This window comes from Falco rusticolus, chromosome 5 (assembly GCF_015220075.1).
Source record: "Falco rusticolus isolate bFalRus1 chromosome 5, bFalRus1.pri, whole genome shotgun sequence".
Taxonomy (NCBI): domain Eukaryota; kingdom Metazoa; phylum Chordata; class Aves; order Falconiformes; family Falconidae; genus Falco; species Falco rusticolus.
This window is the reverse complement of record NC_051191.1, coordinates 75944368-75960291: the sequence shown is the minus strand read 5'-3', so window position 1 is coordinate 75960291 and position 15924 is coordinate 75944368. Positions and strand designations below refer to the sequence as shown.

The window sequence follows — 15924 nt, the reverse complement described above, 5'->3', positions numbered from 1 at the left end:
TGAAGTTTTTCTTGCTTTCTGAAGGTACTTTATTTCAAATGATCTTTTCTACTGTTTTACATTCCACAGCCATAGCTGACTTTTCTGGTGCTCTTCAGTAAAACAAATAGACAAAAGCAGTTCTTTTACCAGTGTGAGTAAAGATCCTTGCTTCGTTGAAGATAGTCTTGTGGCATATGAGTATCTAACCAGCCCTTCTTGCACTCTCAGAGGGTCTCAGCATCTGCCTGTTTCTGCGTTCCTATGAGAAGGAAAAGCATTACCTTCCTTCCACTGGAGTATTGAACACATTGTGGAAGAATAGGGGCAGACATATTCACATCAGCAGGACCATTGATCAGGTCCAGGCCTAGCACCAGTGTCCCCAGTGGCATCTTGTTATTGTCACTGGGGATCTGATCAATGGATTAGGCAGGGCCGTTCATCTAGCCCTAATGCAGATTCCACAAGCAGGTAGGTGACTGCAGGCACCGCTGCCTGTAACGGGAGCAGGTGCGTATGGACTTTCAAAGTTAGGTGAGATCAAGCCTGCCGTGGCTTCTAGCAAACCTGGGCAGAGCCAATGCAGTGATAGACCTGCTGTTGATCTGATGACCATTCTCACAGCTGAATGTGTTTCCTGTGTGTCCAGGGCACTGTAATTCTAAAAACACATTTCAAGTGAACCTCTTAGGAAATGAGGAGAAAAAATACGTAGTGTGGTTCTGCTTGTGCCTAATCAATGTTCCTGCCTGGAAGGCAAAGTTTAAACAATGCACGGTTATTGCTCTTCCATTATCTGCTGAAAAGTACAGTTTTATCATGTGTGAAGGAAGGCTGATGTAAGTTCGATCCAGCCTTTAATGTGAGCAGCAGTTATGTTTCAAGGTTTGTCAGACACTGAGCCACAGCTCACTATTAATTACTCAATTGCAGACCAAAAGCAAGTAATCAGTTTTTATTTGAAAAAAGTTGTATAAAACAACACATGAAAGTACAGCTTACTGTACTGTTTGGTCCTGTGTGTCCTGTTCCACCCATCTCCCCCACCGCCCAAAAAAAAAAAAAAAAATGCCTGATCGCTCTAGCTACTAATCTTCACTACTGGTGCTCAGGAGTACTGGATATGCTGTTCCAATGTGGTGCCCATGGCGGCATACAACGATCTGTAGCTCATATTCCTCTATCTTCACTGTTTCACGTGTGACTCTTTCCTCAGCCAGCAGGAAAATGATAGTATAAAGGGCAAATTCAAACTCCGGGCTGACACCAATAAAGGTGCTTCCAATGGGCTTGACCGAGCCCTTCCAGCTGAACTGGATGCTCAAAACTTGGTCGTCTTTGTCAGGCTGAAAGCATAAACAAAACAATGGAATGATGTTGACAGATAGAATTTCTGACTCCAGATTTTTGAGAGCATTGCAAGATTCAGTCACCCTTGCTGTACCAGGGTGCTATAGCTGGAGCACAGCCTTTTTCCTGTCTTCTGGAGTATACATGATCATTTATGTCAATTAAGCTTCAGCAGTGTTGCAATTCTGTAAACACCAGCAATGCTTTTTAAAATAGTTTTTGCAAAAAAAGGAGCTGCACTTGAGGGCATGCAAGTATTTCTTCTGCTTATATACACCTGGGCAAATTAGGTTCAAAACAGTTGAACCTATGATTGCATGATTGTGCCTTGATTCATTACGACAGCTTTTACCTCTGGTTCCATTTGTCTTATTTGCAAAGGCACCCTGGTTGTTCTTACCCTGGTTTTGTTCTTCCGAGTGACATATCCCTTGTAGTCAATTTGATTGCGCTTTTCCTGAAGGTAAAATTGCACCCAGTTGTGCAAACCTAAGATCTGTTTACCACGCCTTGTTTCTCCAACAAAAACGTGTTCAAAACCACAAGAATCAGGTCTGTAATAAACCAAAGAATATTAGATAGGTTTTTACACGTTTAAATAGTTCAAATTGGCAGAGGCAAAAGGCAAGAAGATGCACAAGCTTGTTTAGGTTGATTCATGAGCAGTTATTTTATTTGTATGGATTTGTTTGGGTTTCTTTCTTACTCTGCACAAAACTTGCAATGAAATCTAGCCATGAAGTCTGAATTTCTATTTGATGATGAAGGTTGCTAGTAAATGCCACAGATGCTTCACTGCTGCTTGTCCAGATTTTAGCAAGCCTTCTGACACTGTCTCCCATAAAAGACTAACAGACAAACTGATGAATTCTAGATCGGAGAACTGCATGGATGGTTGTGGTTGAAGGCCTGTGATCAGGGACAAAAAGTGCAGCTGGAGGCTATATACCCTAATGGTCAATTACTATTAGTATCTGATCAGTAAGTCTTTAAACACAACCTGTGTAGAAGCAACAACCACCTGATTTAGGCCGTATTCTGAGGTTGTTTTCCAGTTCTGTGTGTAACAGATGGCACTTGGGCTTGTATTTACCTAAGTCAGAATAGTGTAGAGATTATAAGGGGCCATATCCATCAAACATACCTGTCTCCTTCTTTCCTGGCATAGAGCTGGAACCAGATGTCATAGAGCTGATATTTGAAATCGGTAAGGTTTGCCTTTGCTAGGTTTTTTTTAAGCAGATATTCATGAGCTAGCTGAAGGATATAAAACCAAGATACACACACAGTTTACTTTTTAATTCAGTGTTTTCAGCGACTAAAAAAGATCTTGTGTTACTCACTTTCATGACTTCTGTTTCTAAGATAGCATCAAGAAAGCAATTGTTTTCCGCTATTTCTTCCTGAGTCACTACTTCTGCTACACCAGTTGATGTCTCATAGTTGTCCAACAAGGAAATAAAGGCTGCAGAAAAAGAGAAGCTTTCAGCATGCTCATCCCGATGAACATGCCATATGCCTGATCATACCTGTGATTCAGACATGAGGGAGTGCCATCATAAAAAGATGCCATGTGACATGCCTTGACAGCCCTTAGAGAAAGACATTCACATATATGTCAAATTTAATGCTTGGGTAGGCTGTTGGGTGTAGGTCTAGAGGTGACTCAAGGCCAGACCACTGCTGTTCTTTTAAGATAAACAGCTTGCTACTGAGTGTCCTTATGGAACCAAGTGCTGAAGCAGTGACAACCTTCTACCAAAACAAATCATATCTGACCACCAAAATTACAGACATAGGCTTATGAACTTGAGCTATGCTGGCAGAAGGCTTTGTGAGCATTACTTCAGTAGAGGAATAATACAGCATAAACCTACATGACATGGCTTGAGCTTGAGCATGTGGCCACTGAGTGGATGTGTTCATTTTCTCCTTTGCACCCCTTTTGCCACCTGATCCCTCCTGTCACCTCATCTACTCGTGCTCTGATGCGCAGCGGACTCGGGGGGGCCGATTCAGCACACCAAGCTGGTAGAAGAATACTTGTGGTCAAGAACTTAAGTAATTTTCTGCCAGGCTAGTGAGCTGAAGGGACTTGGTGTAGGGTTCAGTGAGTACCAGAGCTGCCCTCAATAGACACAGAATTGTGTGGCTCAGTGAAGAGTGGGGGGAACAGAGAAAAACTGTGCTCCCCATTAGGCCAGCTGTTCAATCAGCTTAATGGAACTGTATCTGGGGAAAAGAAAAATCAGGGAAAGAAACATACGTTCGTAGGCATGCTTGAAGTATAGCCCCCAACAGAAATGCAAGAAGTAGCTGTGGACCTAGTGCTATCTGAAAGAGTGTATTGGGTTTGCGTGGACAGGTTTGGGTACCTGGGGGGCTACAGAGGTGGCTTCTGTGAGAAGCTGCCAGAAGCTTCCCCCATGTCCAGTGGAGCCAATGCCAGCCACTCTGAGGCAGGCCCATTGCTGGCCAAGGCCGAGCCCATCAGCCATGGTGGCGGTGCCTCTGACAGCATGTGAAGGAGGAAAAAAAGAAGAAATCTGCATCAGTGAGAGAGAAGGGTGAGACTGAGTGAGAGCAACAGCCCTGCAGCCCCCGGGTCAGTGCAGAAGGAGGCAGGAGGGGCTCCTGGCACTGGAGCAGAGATTCCTCTGCAGCCTATGGTGAAGACCATGGTGAGGCAGGCTGTGACCCCACAGCCCATGGAGGTCCACGGTGGAGCAGTTATCCACCTGCAGCCCATGGAGGACCCCATGCCGGAGCAGGTGGATGCCCGAAGAAGGCTGTGACCCCATGGGAAGCCCACAATGAAGCAGGTTTGGTGGCAGGACTTGTGACCCTGCGGGGAACCCATGTTGGAGCAGCCTGTTTCCTGAAGGACAGCACCCCGTGGAAGGGACCCACGCTGGAGCAGTTTGTGAAGAACTGCAGCCCATGGGAAGGACTCACATTGTAGAAGTTCATGGAGAACTGTCTCCTGTGGGAGGGAGCCCATGCTGGAGCAGGGGAAGGGTGTGAGGAGGGAGTAGCAGCAGAAGCAGCGTGTGATGGACTGACTGTTACTCCCATTCCCCGTTCCCCTGTGCTGCTCTGGAGGGGGATGTAAAGAAATCAGGAATTAAGCCCAGGAAGAAGGGAGGCGTGAGGGAAAGGTGTTTTTCTGACTTGAATGGTAACAAATTAAACTAATTTTCCCCAAGCTGAGTCTGTTCTGCCTGTGATAGTAATTGCTGAGTGATCTCCCTGTCCTTGTCTCAATCCATGAGCCTTTGATTATATTTTCTCTCCCCTGTCTGGTTGAGGAGGGGAGTGATAGAGCGGCTTTGGTGGGCACCTGGCATTCAGCCAGCATCAAACCACCCCAAAGGGCTAGAATCTGTGAGCAAAGCAGGAAAAGATTACTTTGGTGTCCTTTTCAATACATGGAATAACATCAAAGCAATGACAAGAGTCTCATCCAATTCACTTGTGGAAGAACCACAAAGAAATTCTGATTTTGGCTAAGGCAAAAAAAGATGTTCTTCCTAAGGGTGAGGCTATAGGTAACCTCTATGCAAATGTTGTGGAAACTACCTTCAAATGACATGCGGCCTGATGATCCTCACCACCATCCACATTATATATGATGTTACATTTTAGGCAAACACATCAAAACCAGCATGGATTCTTCAACTCACTTCCACCATTAACAAAATAATGGGTCTCACCTGCAAAAGTTTTTATGCTCTTCAGGCGTTCTTCATTCACGCTATGAAACAGCCGTCTGGCTGCGCTGTCCTGCACAGCACTGTCACCTTGCTGTGCGGCACCTGCTTTTCCCTAGGAGAAACACCAGAGTAAAACAATGAAAGATGTCCTTAGAGCAGACAGTGCCTGCTTTTATAATAATCAAAACAAACCCCATAATGCTATCAGGATTCTTTGTTAGGAATTGTCTTCCTACGAATCAAGAGAAGACATTACAGGAGAACTGCCAGCATAAAGGAAAAAAGACATAATCTTTGACACTGTACGAGCCTGAAATTGCTCTGTTGACTCATTTTCAGAGGTGACTGTGATGACTCATGTCCTAGTTCAGTTGTGATCAGTAACCAGCTGTGCTACTATGCTATATGCATCACAAGTAATAAAGGAAATAATGTAGATCCAAGGCTCTCTCCTCCCACCACAAATAAATAAAAAGAAGATTTGGGCACCTTCCTTCTCTGTTCGTTTGTAACCCACAGATAGACTGCATATAATTTATGAGGCCATGCAGTGCAGCAGAGGGGTTGTTTCTCTCCTGAGTCCCCACTCCTCAAGCTATCCAGTCTAATTCCTTTCTGTGATGATGCTTGAGCAATGCAGCTCCTCAGTAGCCTCCTGAGTAGGCTCTCTCAGGCTCAGCCTTTGTTTTCTGACTTCATGACTGCAGCCCCAGCCATTGCCTCAGTGCCAGGGAGATGCTGAGATAGTTCTGTGCGGCTCCACCAGCTTTGGACCAGTGCATCCTGGTGCTCTGAAGTTTTCAAGGACTTCTGCTTGGCTGCGTTTAAGGTCATTTTAATCAATGTTACCAATAAGCACATCCAAAATGGAAAGGAGGCTTTCCTGACAATTTTCAAGTTTCTGTTCCAAAGAGGGCATTCTCAGGGAAAGAGGAGAAACAATGAGTAGCAGTTTATTAACATGAGCAAGGGGTAACTAAAGCCTTGTCCTGAGAAATGGAGAAACCATATGAGTGAAGTTTTCCCCACACATTTTGGCCTGAGGTAGGTACTCCTTTTTCAAGTTTATCAGCAACAAAAATTATATCTTATAATATGAAGCAATGTAGAAATAAATTGTTTGGGCACTTGTGTGAGTACAAAATTGGATACTGGATATTCAGTGGCCTGCTGCCATTTGTGGCCAAAACAGATGGTCATGTTTGCGCTGCGCTGAGCTGGCAAGGAGTGAAATGGCTGCTCATCAAATCTGATACCCACTCCTCCCTCACAGTTCCCTGAGACTGGTAGCAACAACCCTGAAACCCTCCTCACCCACACCTCTGTGCCACGGCACACCATGAATTCTTCAAAATCCTCCCTTATTCCCCCAAGAATGACTTGGGACCTATCTCCCCTTCTCCCTCACTGCAGGTCACCCAGACCATAAACACGAGCAGTCATAAATATACAGAAACATCCAGGGTGAAGGGGACCTCAGAACATCTCTAGTCCTGCTCAAAGTATGGTCAGCACTGAATCTGGACCATATTACTCAGGGTGTCATCTTGTTGGGCCTTGAAAACTTCCAGAGATGGAGATTTCACAGCTTCTCTGGGCATCCTGTTGTGGTTACATTTGCCCTTGTTGAATTTAATGATGTTCCTTCCTTAGCCTATTTCTCCAGCCTGCCTATGTTCAGCTGAAGAGAAGCTTGAGCATACTAACTTCATCATCACGGTTTGCTGTCATCTGCAAAACTGCAAAGGCTGCACTCCATGTCATCATCCAGGCCACTGACAAAGATTAAGTGTTATAGGACCCAAGACAGACACCTCAGAGACTCCACTTATAACCAGCATCTAGGTGGTGTGGACCACTGATGTGCTCTCTGTACTGTTCCAGCTCCTAAGTGATCCTTCATCATTAGGAAGTCCTGCCTATTCTGTTAGTGGAAACAATGAAGTATAGGCAACTCTTTTAGCAAAAAGCAGTTTTGCAGACACCTTTTCCTACAGTACCATACTGCCCTTGATACTCACGTGATTTAGCAATTGGTTTGGTTACCTGCAAATCAATAGTGTAGTCTTTCCCAGGCATAAGGCGGTTAACATCCATATCCCACATCTCATTGAAAAGTTTAGAAAGTTCATGATTTAAGGCCTTCCTGTCAAGCAATTCAGAGAAATACATGTTGTAAAAGACGCATGACGTTCCTTCTGCAAGTAAAGAGTTGTCTAATGTCACTGTATGTTCTGGATACTAGCTTGTCACCAGGACAGCTTTCCCTTCTCCCCACACCTTATTGTCAGTGCTGCTCTAAAATCCATAGAGCTTTTGATTCATGTTCGTATCTAAAGAATGCAGGTAACCTGTAAGGAAACTTGAGCCTTCCCTAAGGTTATTTTAGATTTTCCATGCACTGAAATAAAAATGAAGATGGTGGCATTTCATTCAGGAGGATTCTATGTGAAAACCAGTGGCAAACAGGAGATTATCAGCATGCAGCAACACTACACAACAGAACAGGAAGCAAAGAATTCTCTCTAGGATGCTTTTCTAGCCACAATCTTACATACACTCTTCCTACATTTTTTCCTGCAAGACTCCACAGTAGATATTCTTTCCTTCCTAGCATAAAGTTGAAACTGAGACTCTAAACACAGGGTCTGCATACAATAAAATTCTCACATGGGCTGATCTCTTATGCACTTACAAACCTTCCTGGGCTGGCCTTTCCTCATTTTAATGGAATTTTGTCTTGCATAATAGTGTAAAGTTTTCAGAAGTCTATCCATCCTATTAACAAGGTTTAGGAAGGGTTGCCATTTGTGATGAACTGCCCAAAGGCAGCTCCACTTTCAAGGGCATTATGTCCACATTAACACATAAGATCAAGACAAAGAACACAGTAGAGAGGAAAAAGGAGTGGGTTAATCTTTAAATGACTGACAGTTGAATTAATCAGTTACAGACCAGCACATGTATTGAAGCTCAGAGAAGAACTGCTTGATAATTTTTAATTTCTCCTCCAAATTAGATGTTCTCAAGAAAAAAAGTGCAGAAATTTGTCAACGATGGACATTTCTTTCAAATGCCAGTTTGGGCAACTTGCCATGATTTTAACAACTGGTTTTCCCAGACTGAACCAAGGCACCTTCAAGCTCAATTCTGAACCTCCTTAACTGATTACTGTTATGTCTTCTCCTTCTGTTCTAGCCAGAATGGAGATACTTGCTGTATCCTCCTGCCAGTGGCAAATTCCGTGCTCTCTAGCAGAAACAGCAAACAAATACTGTGGTAAGGTCACCAACAGTCCTCTGGCAGGGCAGCCTTGGTGTCAGGCAGCTTGCAGAGCTTGCCAGAGAGCCAGGAAGAGCAAAAAGTGGGACAGGTGGGTACCTGCCCCGTTGTTGGCAGGCAGGGAATAGAAGTCATAGCAGAGGAGAGGGCATTAATCAAATGGTGGGAGAACAGTCTAGAAGCAGTACAGCAAGATTTTATGTGCCTTCTGTCCTGGACTGCACTTTATGGCTGGTTCAGAAACTGCTGGCCTAAGCTCCATATTGAAAGAAACAGAAAGTGGCAAACTGTGTCTGGAGAACTGAGACTTCTTTTTATTTCCACATTATTAAGCAATCCCTTTTCGCCAGAATTGTCAGTGTAACTGTGGGATGGAGTTCATGCAGCCCAAGATTAAAATACTGAAAAGTGTAAGCAGTCTGTGCTTAACTCCTTGAGAGCTTGTTGCCCAAAGGAATTCATATCCCTGAGCGAAGAGGCAAAAGCAGCCACTTTACATTAATGCCCCTGAAGATTAAGCTGCAGCAGCTGAGGAGCATAAAGGACATATATGATAGTCATATTATACACTGCATTATTTGAGTGGGGAAAGCCACCTCCTGCAGCAGGGCAGGGCAGACAGCCGTAACTGCTTCAGCTGCCACACCTCGGTCTGCTGCAACGGGGCATCTGAGCCATCGTATACCTCAGCTACGCTGGAGGCACTGGCAGTGCATTTTTGCTTGGGCTTTGCAATACTTTGAGATCATTGCTGGTGGAATTTTGAACTTGAATTTTGAACTGGGCTTGAATAAGCACCGATATCTGAAAGAAGGAAAAGGACTAAAGATTCTAGTATATGGGAGCCAAAGAATATGTTTGTTGCTAGGGTTAAACACGAATATGAAAGAAGATTTTTGCTTGGAACAAGTACTTGCATGGATCTTACAGTGGAGCAGAAGGAGGCTGGCACAGAGGGCACATATTCAGCCCTTGCCCAAACCCCAGGCTCTGCTTATACAGCAGAAGTGTGACTTGCAGCATCACATTATCCATACTGGCTGTGCAGCCCAGACAAGGCACCTGCTCAGCTTCACGGGGAGTCAGCCTCACAGCCTACCACGGAAGCCACCACCAGCGGTATTTTTATATTCAGCCATGCCTCCACATTCTTTCCAGAGTCTTAAGAAGAGTAATTCCTTCTCAAAAGAGCTCACAAACCAATACTAAACAGAAAATTGTTCATCTCACCAGCTTGGCTGAAGTCATGAGAGCTGGATTGGGAAGTTCACAGGACAGTACCAGAGATGTTTCTCAAACTACAAGTCTACATTCATGTTACCTTGGACTGACCTAGTCTTACCGGGTCACTTTCCTCCCCAGTTCTGGACCTTCCTGCTGACTACTCCGCTGCATCAGCTTATCCCATCTGAGTACTGGCATATTATGTTTAATACAGTTTTCACTTTGGAAGTAACTACTAGTGGTGAAGAGGACTCTGCCATCTGTTGAATATCCAAGGTATGTGAAATATTATGGGGTATGTTAGGATTGATGTTTTAATTTTTTTTTCCCATGTATACAGTATTTTATATACATATATTTTAGCATGTATGTATTTTGGTAAAAGTCACCTCTACAGAAAATCTCATCCCTTCAGTACCTACCGCTTGTTCTTGCTCTGCTCTTGGCAGATTTGTCTTGTGTTTATAAAGCATTGTAGGGCTTTGTTTGATCTTTCCTCCTTTAGAAATGTTATGGAATATCACACGAGCTCATGGAGGCAAGCTCAAGATGTCTGCTCGGGCGAGGGTTAAAGCACAAGCATACCTACAGAATTCAATCTTTGTATTTATTTAATAAATATATTTCTACTAATATATACATCTTACTATATATTACTATATATGTATTATATTACTATAATACATCTACTAAATGTATTCCTGCATTCAGAAAATGTGTCCCAAAACTCTAAAGTAACTTAATTTTAGAAAATAAAAGCCTTTTCTCTCCTTTTTCTCTGCTGGATTCTACCACAATAACGTCATAGACTTTTCCTCTTTTTTGTTGTCCCTTTAGTTTCCAAACACAGCAGAGCCCCTGCACACATTGTAAATGAAGATTAGAATAACAAAACCTACATCCCTGCCAAAGCAAAGAACTTGTTTAGCAACTTACAGAGTCATGTTGTAAAACCTCTTTCTGGACAGTATTTCTTTAAAAAACGTCCATAAACTTGGCTTACACATACAAAGCAGGACAACTTCAAACAGAAGGAGCCCAACACCTTCATGCAAATCCATGACACACAGCGTTTAGGTAAGGCTTTCCTGGAAAAAATGTGTCGTGTATTTACTCTCTGGTTTTCAATACAATTGCATGTATGACTCAAAACAGAGATTTTTATCATTAATTCTCAATCCTCTCCCTATGGTGAAATGTCTTAGTTGTTAGATTTGTGCTTTCACATAGAATAAATTATTTCTTTGCAAGAAGCCTGGCCTATTGGATTTTGTCCAATTGGAGTCTTAATTGGATGTGCTTACGTGCATAAAGCACCACCCGAATAACAAGAACACTTAGTCTGCACTTGTAAGAGCCGAGAAAACTTTTGGGGGAGGCTCTTTGCAATAGTAATTCTAATGCACCAGCTGTGTGGCTGGAGCAAAAGAATCTAACATCTCCATTTTATGATAGCTTTCAAGGGAAACTTTCACATAGTGTGCCTGTCTTTTCCAAGTGATTTTCTTATATGAAACCTTCATTCTATCCAAAGAATGTGCCCCAAGAAGAAGTCTTTTATTGCTATAAATCAGAAATGACTCAACACATAAAGATAATTAAAGGGACAGTGGCAAATCATGTGAGTAAGTCAACAATGTCAAAGCAAGAAAAACATGTATTGCAAATGGCTCACATGGAGCCCTGCAAAGCAGTGTTGATGGAATACGTTCTCCAAGTAAATTTGCCTTCAAAGATACTTTGAACAACAGCTGATTTTATAAAGCCTTTTAATCTTGGCATAGAGAAGAAAAACATTGAGAAAGCCTGATGAGCAGCCATTTACAGGAAGTTTGCAATCATTTAAAAAAAACTCGTTCAAATGTTGTGAAATACATGTATCGGCTTATAGAAGATACAAGCAATTCTTTCGATTTTCCTCTTGTGCCAGTGTGTATGTCTTTTACTTGAGTCCAGTGATGTTTTCCTCAGTTTATAGTTTGTATTTTAAATACAAAAGGATAAATAAGTCAGCTTTTGTGGGTGGAAAGGAAAATGCATTGTCAAGGGACAAACATAAAAGTGGGAAGTTACTTGGTGAACACTCTGTCGATGTCCTGGGCAGGCAGGTGATATTTGAGAATCGGTTCTATGTTATCAGCTATGTTTAAGCAAAATCTGATCTTAGCATCACCTTATTTTAGCTAAAACAGCTTACGATTCAGTTGTCTCACCAAGTTCTTACGCTGAGGTGAGTTAGGAAAACAGATCAGAGATAGGAAGCAGGGTTACTGCTGTGCTGTATTTCATGTAACTCCCTTTTTACATGTCTCCCAGACGAATATCCCACCCCCACTTCCCTTTGCATTAGAGAAAAGTTAATGTGATTTTCTCTTACCCATGAGCCATGCCAGGAAGTTTTTCTCTTAGCAAACACACTCAGCAGGGATAAGGCAACCCGAAGCTCAGAATCCTCCTGGTAGTCCAAGGCACGGAGCTGTCACCCTCTTATAGCCTGCTCCCTGCGGAGGGCTGTCACTCAGACTGACAGGCAGCGCAGGTAGGTCAGGGAGAGGCAGGAGGTGCCAAACCCCACAAAAAGATGAGGAGTGTAAGGACAATGCCACTTCTGAGCTCTCCCAGCGCAAGCACACTCAGATCAGGAAGTCAGAGCCACCTCCGCCAGGCTCCTGCTTCGCCTTATCACCCCGGGCAGTCAGTGCAGCAGGGAATATAGGGGCGAGGGCTGAGATGCCCAGCGACCACTGCCTTCTCCCACCTGGCATTTCACATACAGCCCTGAGAGCCCCGTACGAACTTCAGGCATGAGTCACGGCATTGCATATGCAGTTATGTTGGGTTATTTGCTAACAGATTTTAGATCTCTGTATGAATTTTGGGCCCAGAAATAAGCACTTCAAGTGTGAAAGCCTTGACTGAGATGGATGGGCCGTTCTAGTCTTGCTGTATAATAACTCAGAGAGAAAAAAAAATTATAGATGGGGAAGAAAAAAAAGTGTGCTTCTATTTACAGCTGAAATTGCTAGTTATGACATTGTTAATATTAGGAGGCATTTTAATCAGGAAATGTTTTACAAAAGCAGCACTGGAAGCAAGTGGTGGCAGGTACAAGTAAGTGCAGGTACCCACTCCAGTGCCTGGCCTGGGAAGCATTCATTCATTATGTGGCTAAATGAACCTTCACATGGTTTAAAGCTTATTTTTGTTTGATTGATACTTTTAAAATCTTTTTCTTCAATAATAATTAGCTCCTGAAAAACATAGCTTTAAGTTTAAACCTATATGTATATACAGAAGCCAAAATGGTTTGATGTTAGGCTACCAGTTATGCAAATGGTTCTGTACCCCTGGTCCATACCCCTTCAAAGAATCGTATTAGAGCCAATCAAAGCTCCTGATAATGAAGATGCCTGACACATGGAATTGCATAGGGGACAAGACATGCAGCTAGCTCACTTAGAACACTTAGAAGTGAAGCTTCCTTCTGACACTGGTAGGGGAAATTAATGTATCTCAAAACTGAATATCCTTAATTTTAACATAAATCTTCTTTAGCATTTTTTGTTAGCATCTACTGCAGTTCTGGGTAAGCAAGATAAATGACAAAAAATACGGTGCCTGTGTTTATCAACTGAATGCAGGAACTCTTTTTCTGGGCTTTCATTTAAAATACAAACGCCAGTAGGCATATTCTATCTATAAGGAAGTTGCAACTCCTTTTTCACATTAGCAGAAACAGCCCAGGGAATTTCTATTTACAAGCAGCAGTCAGTGGATTTCAGTTAGTCTTTGATAAAACTAGAGGTCTGATTGGTAGCATCACTAGCAATTTCACAACCAAACATGTACTTAAATCTGTTGTAAAACTTCAACCCTATGATTTAGATGTTGAGCTAAGAAAAACTCAAGGATCCCAAAGAGTGTAAAAAGGTGTGTCTGCCAACGGAAACAAAGTGCTGATCAAAGGCTGATCAGTGCAGAATCTGGGTCACTCCCCTGTCTAACGCAGGCAGTAAGGAGACCCGAGTGTCCGGAGAGCAGCCTTGCTAACAGTGTGGGCTGGCTTTCCCTACTGAAGAGATCAGCAGTGCCTTGTCAAACCCATTGCACAGGGCAGCGCACGTTTGCTGTGCAGGAGCTGACAGCAGGCTCCCCTTGCTCTCTGCTCCTCTTTTCTGGCACGAGGGAGTGGGGAGACTATTTGGCGTTGTCTGATTCACATGCGAACAGCATGTCCAAAGGAATGGGGCAACAGACTTGCAGAAGGTGTTCTGCCTAACAAAACTGCCACCTCAAGCATCAGATGCTGACCTTTGCCAAGGTCAAGGATCAAGGAAACCCTGCGAATAAGACCTGTTTCTAAAGGATGTAGGCATGTCTGTGTGTTTGTGGCCTTAGTATTTTGCTTTTCTAACCAAGGTGGCCGATGGCTAAGTGCTGGTTTGTTGCCTCTAGTCAGGTGCCTAACTTCTCTGAAGAGGGAGAGGGCTCATTCAGAGTTAATTTAAACCTCTTTGGTGGATACAGAGAGGGTGAGTGAGAACAGGCTTTACAGGCTTCCAGACCAAAGCAGCCAGGGCTCACACATGCACCAAGGACACATCTGGGCTGAAGAGGCTCACTCAGGGAGACTGAGTAAAAGCTGGCAGCTAGAACAAACGCTGTGCAGATCTGTAGCAGGCTCAGCCCTTCCCCTGGGGAAGCCAGAGCAGGCCTTTGGGTCATGTTTTGTGCATGGATATAGGGAAGAGGAAAGTTTCTGAGACATAGAGTTTGCTGGACATTCCCATGGCGTCTTTGGCTATTGCCACCAAGTCTCCACAAGCTGACCGACATTGAAAAGCAGTAGAGATGGCCTGGGCTGCTCAGTGGGAACCTTGCCAGGTCAGAGCTCACTGAGAGTGGGGAGTGAGGACTTTGAGGTCTCCACTCTTCCCTAAGCGTTAATTCTCAAGCTGGAGCCTCACCTGACAGATCGTCTCCCAAGGTCCATGGTCCCAGCGCCCAGCCTGTCTCTTGGTTATCTCCCCAGTTCCCCAAGCCTCAGCGTCTCAGTCCCGAACTCTTTCTGTAGCAATGATGTTATAATCCCTCCACTTACTTAGGGGTTTGCGGTTGTAGCAGCTGTCCTCAAAGAGAAAAGAGGGTTACACAGCCAGGCACGCTTTTGTTATAGAAATGCCAGGAATAAATCACTCCATTCCTGCAGCTAGATGTCTTCACCTAGACTGTGCAGTGATGTGACCTGCTTACCTTTAGGTTGGTCTGTTAGCCTTCCTTTATTTACCAGTGCTAATCCCCAGGTTTACTGGGCAAACCGTGGCCGCCGTGGATGTTCTCACAGCCGGGTGAGCTGCCTGCAGAGCCCGCAAACCCCGCGGCAGGGAGAAGGCAGGTGCTGAGCAGGCGGGCGGCTCCGTGCCCCTGCGTGAGCTGAGGGGCTAAGAGAGGAAATTGTAATGTTGGGGTTTTTTTAATCTTAATATTAGGACTGTCAAGCATACATAGTCCTTGGTTTTGTAAGAAGGAACTGTATGTAGAAATTTTTGAGGCCTGTTTACTGCAAGTTAAGGCTTATTAATGAAGAGCTTTGAGGTCTTTCACATTTAGCCCCGACACAAGGACACATTTGCTTGTTAGTCGTTCATCTGTGCATGTTGATGTGAACAAAAACTTTAGGCCGTCTGGCCGAAATGTCCTTTCTCGTTGCACAGTTGGGTTCTGCTTTTTGGATAACCATCGCCCCTAATGAGCCCGGCTGCTGGCTGTCACCGGCCTGGACGAGCTGGAGGGACTCAGGGCCCTCAGCAGTGCCGGGGCAGGGCCCTGGGCCCCACTCGGTACCGGGGCTGTGCATGGGGCCCCACTCGGTACCGGGGCAGGGCCCTGGGCCTCACTCAGTACTGGGGCTGTGCGCGGGGCCCCACTCGGTACCGGGGCAGGGCCCTGGGCCCCAATCGGTACCGGGGCTGTGCGCGGGGCCCCACTCGGTACCGGGGCAGGGCCCTGGGCCCCAGTCGGTACCGGGGCAGGGCCCTGGGCCCCACTCGGTACCGGGGCTGTGCGCGGGGCCCCACTCGGTACGGGGCAGGGCCCTGGGCCCCAATCGGTCCGGGGCTGGTGCGCGGGGCCCGGCCCTGAGGCTGGCAGGCGGGGGCGCGGGCCCGGTACCGCACCGGGGCCGCGGTGGCGGCACACAGTGGTCCCGTCTCCGGAAGATTGCGGGGCCCTGGCTGCTAGTTGGGAAGGGAGGGGCTGGGGTTGCACTGCCCTTGCCTTCCCCATCTTTGTTTGGGGAGCTAACACGGGGCAAACGGCGTCGCGTAAGCGGTACGGCAGCACAGCGGGCAGGGGCAAGGCCGTGGTGGCACGG

General features: G+C 45.1%; 1 protein-coding gene across 1 annotated transcript; it reads right to left on the bottom strand.

The window, feature by feature from the left end:
* Positions 1 to 922: 922 nt before the first annotated feature.
* On the bottom strand, positions 923 to 12205 carry LOC119148559 (poly(U)-specific endoribonuclease-like). Its single transcript, XM_037388898.1, has 7 exons — positions 11929 to 12205; positions 7092 to 7191; positions 5046 to 5157; positions 2676 to 2797; positions 2477 to 2589; positions 1733 to 1886; positions 923 to 1328 (listed from the first exon to the last, which is right to left on the bottom strand). Exons 1-7 carry the CDS (start codon positions 11937 to 11939, stop codon positions 1071 to 1073), a joined length of 870 nt encoding a protein of 289 aa, XP_037244795.1. The 5' UTR covers positions 11940 to 12205; the 3' UTR covers positions 923 to 1070.
* Positions 12206 to 15924: the final 3719 nt, after the last annotated feature.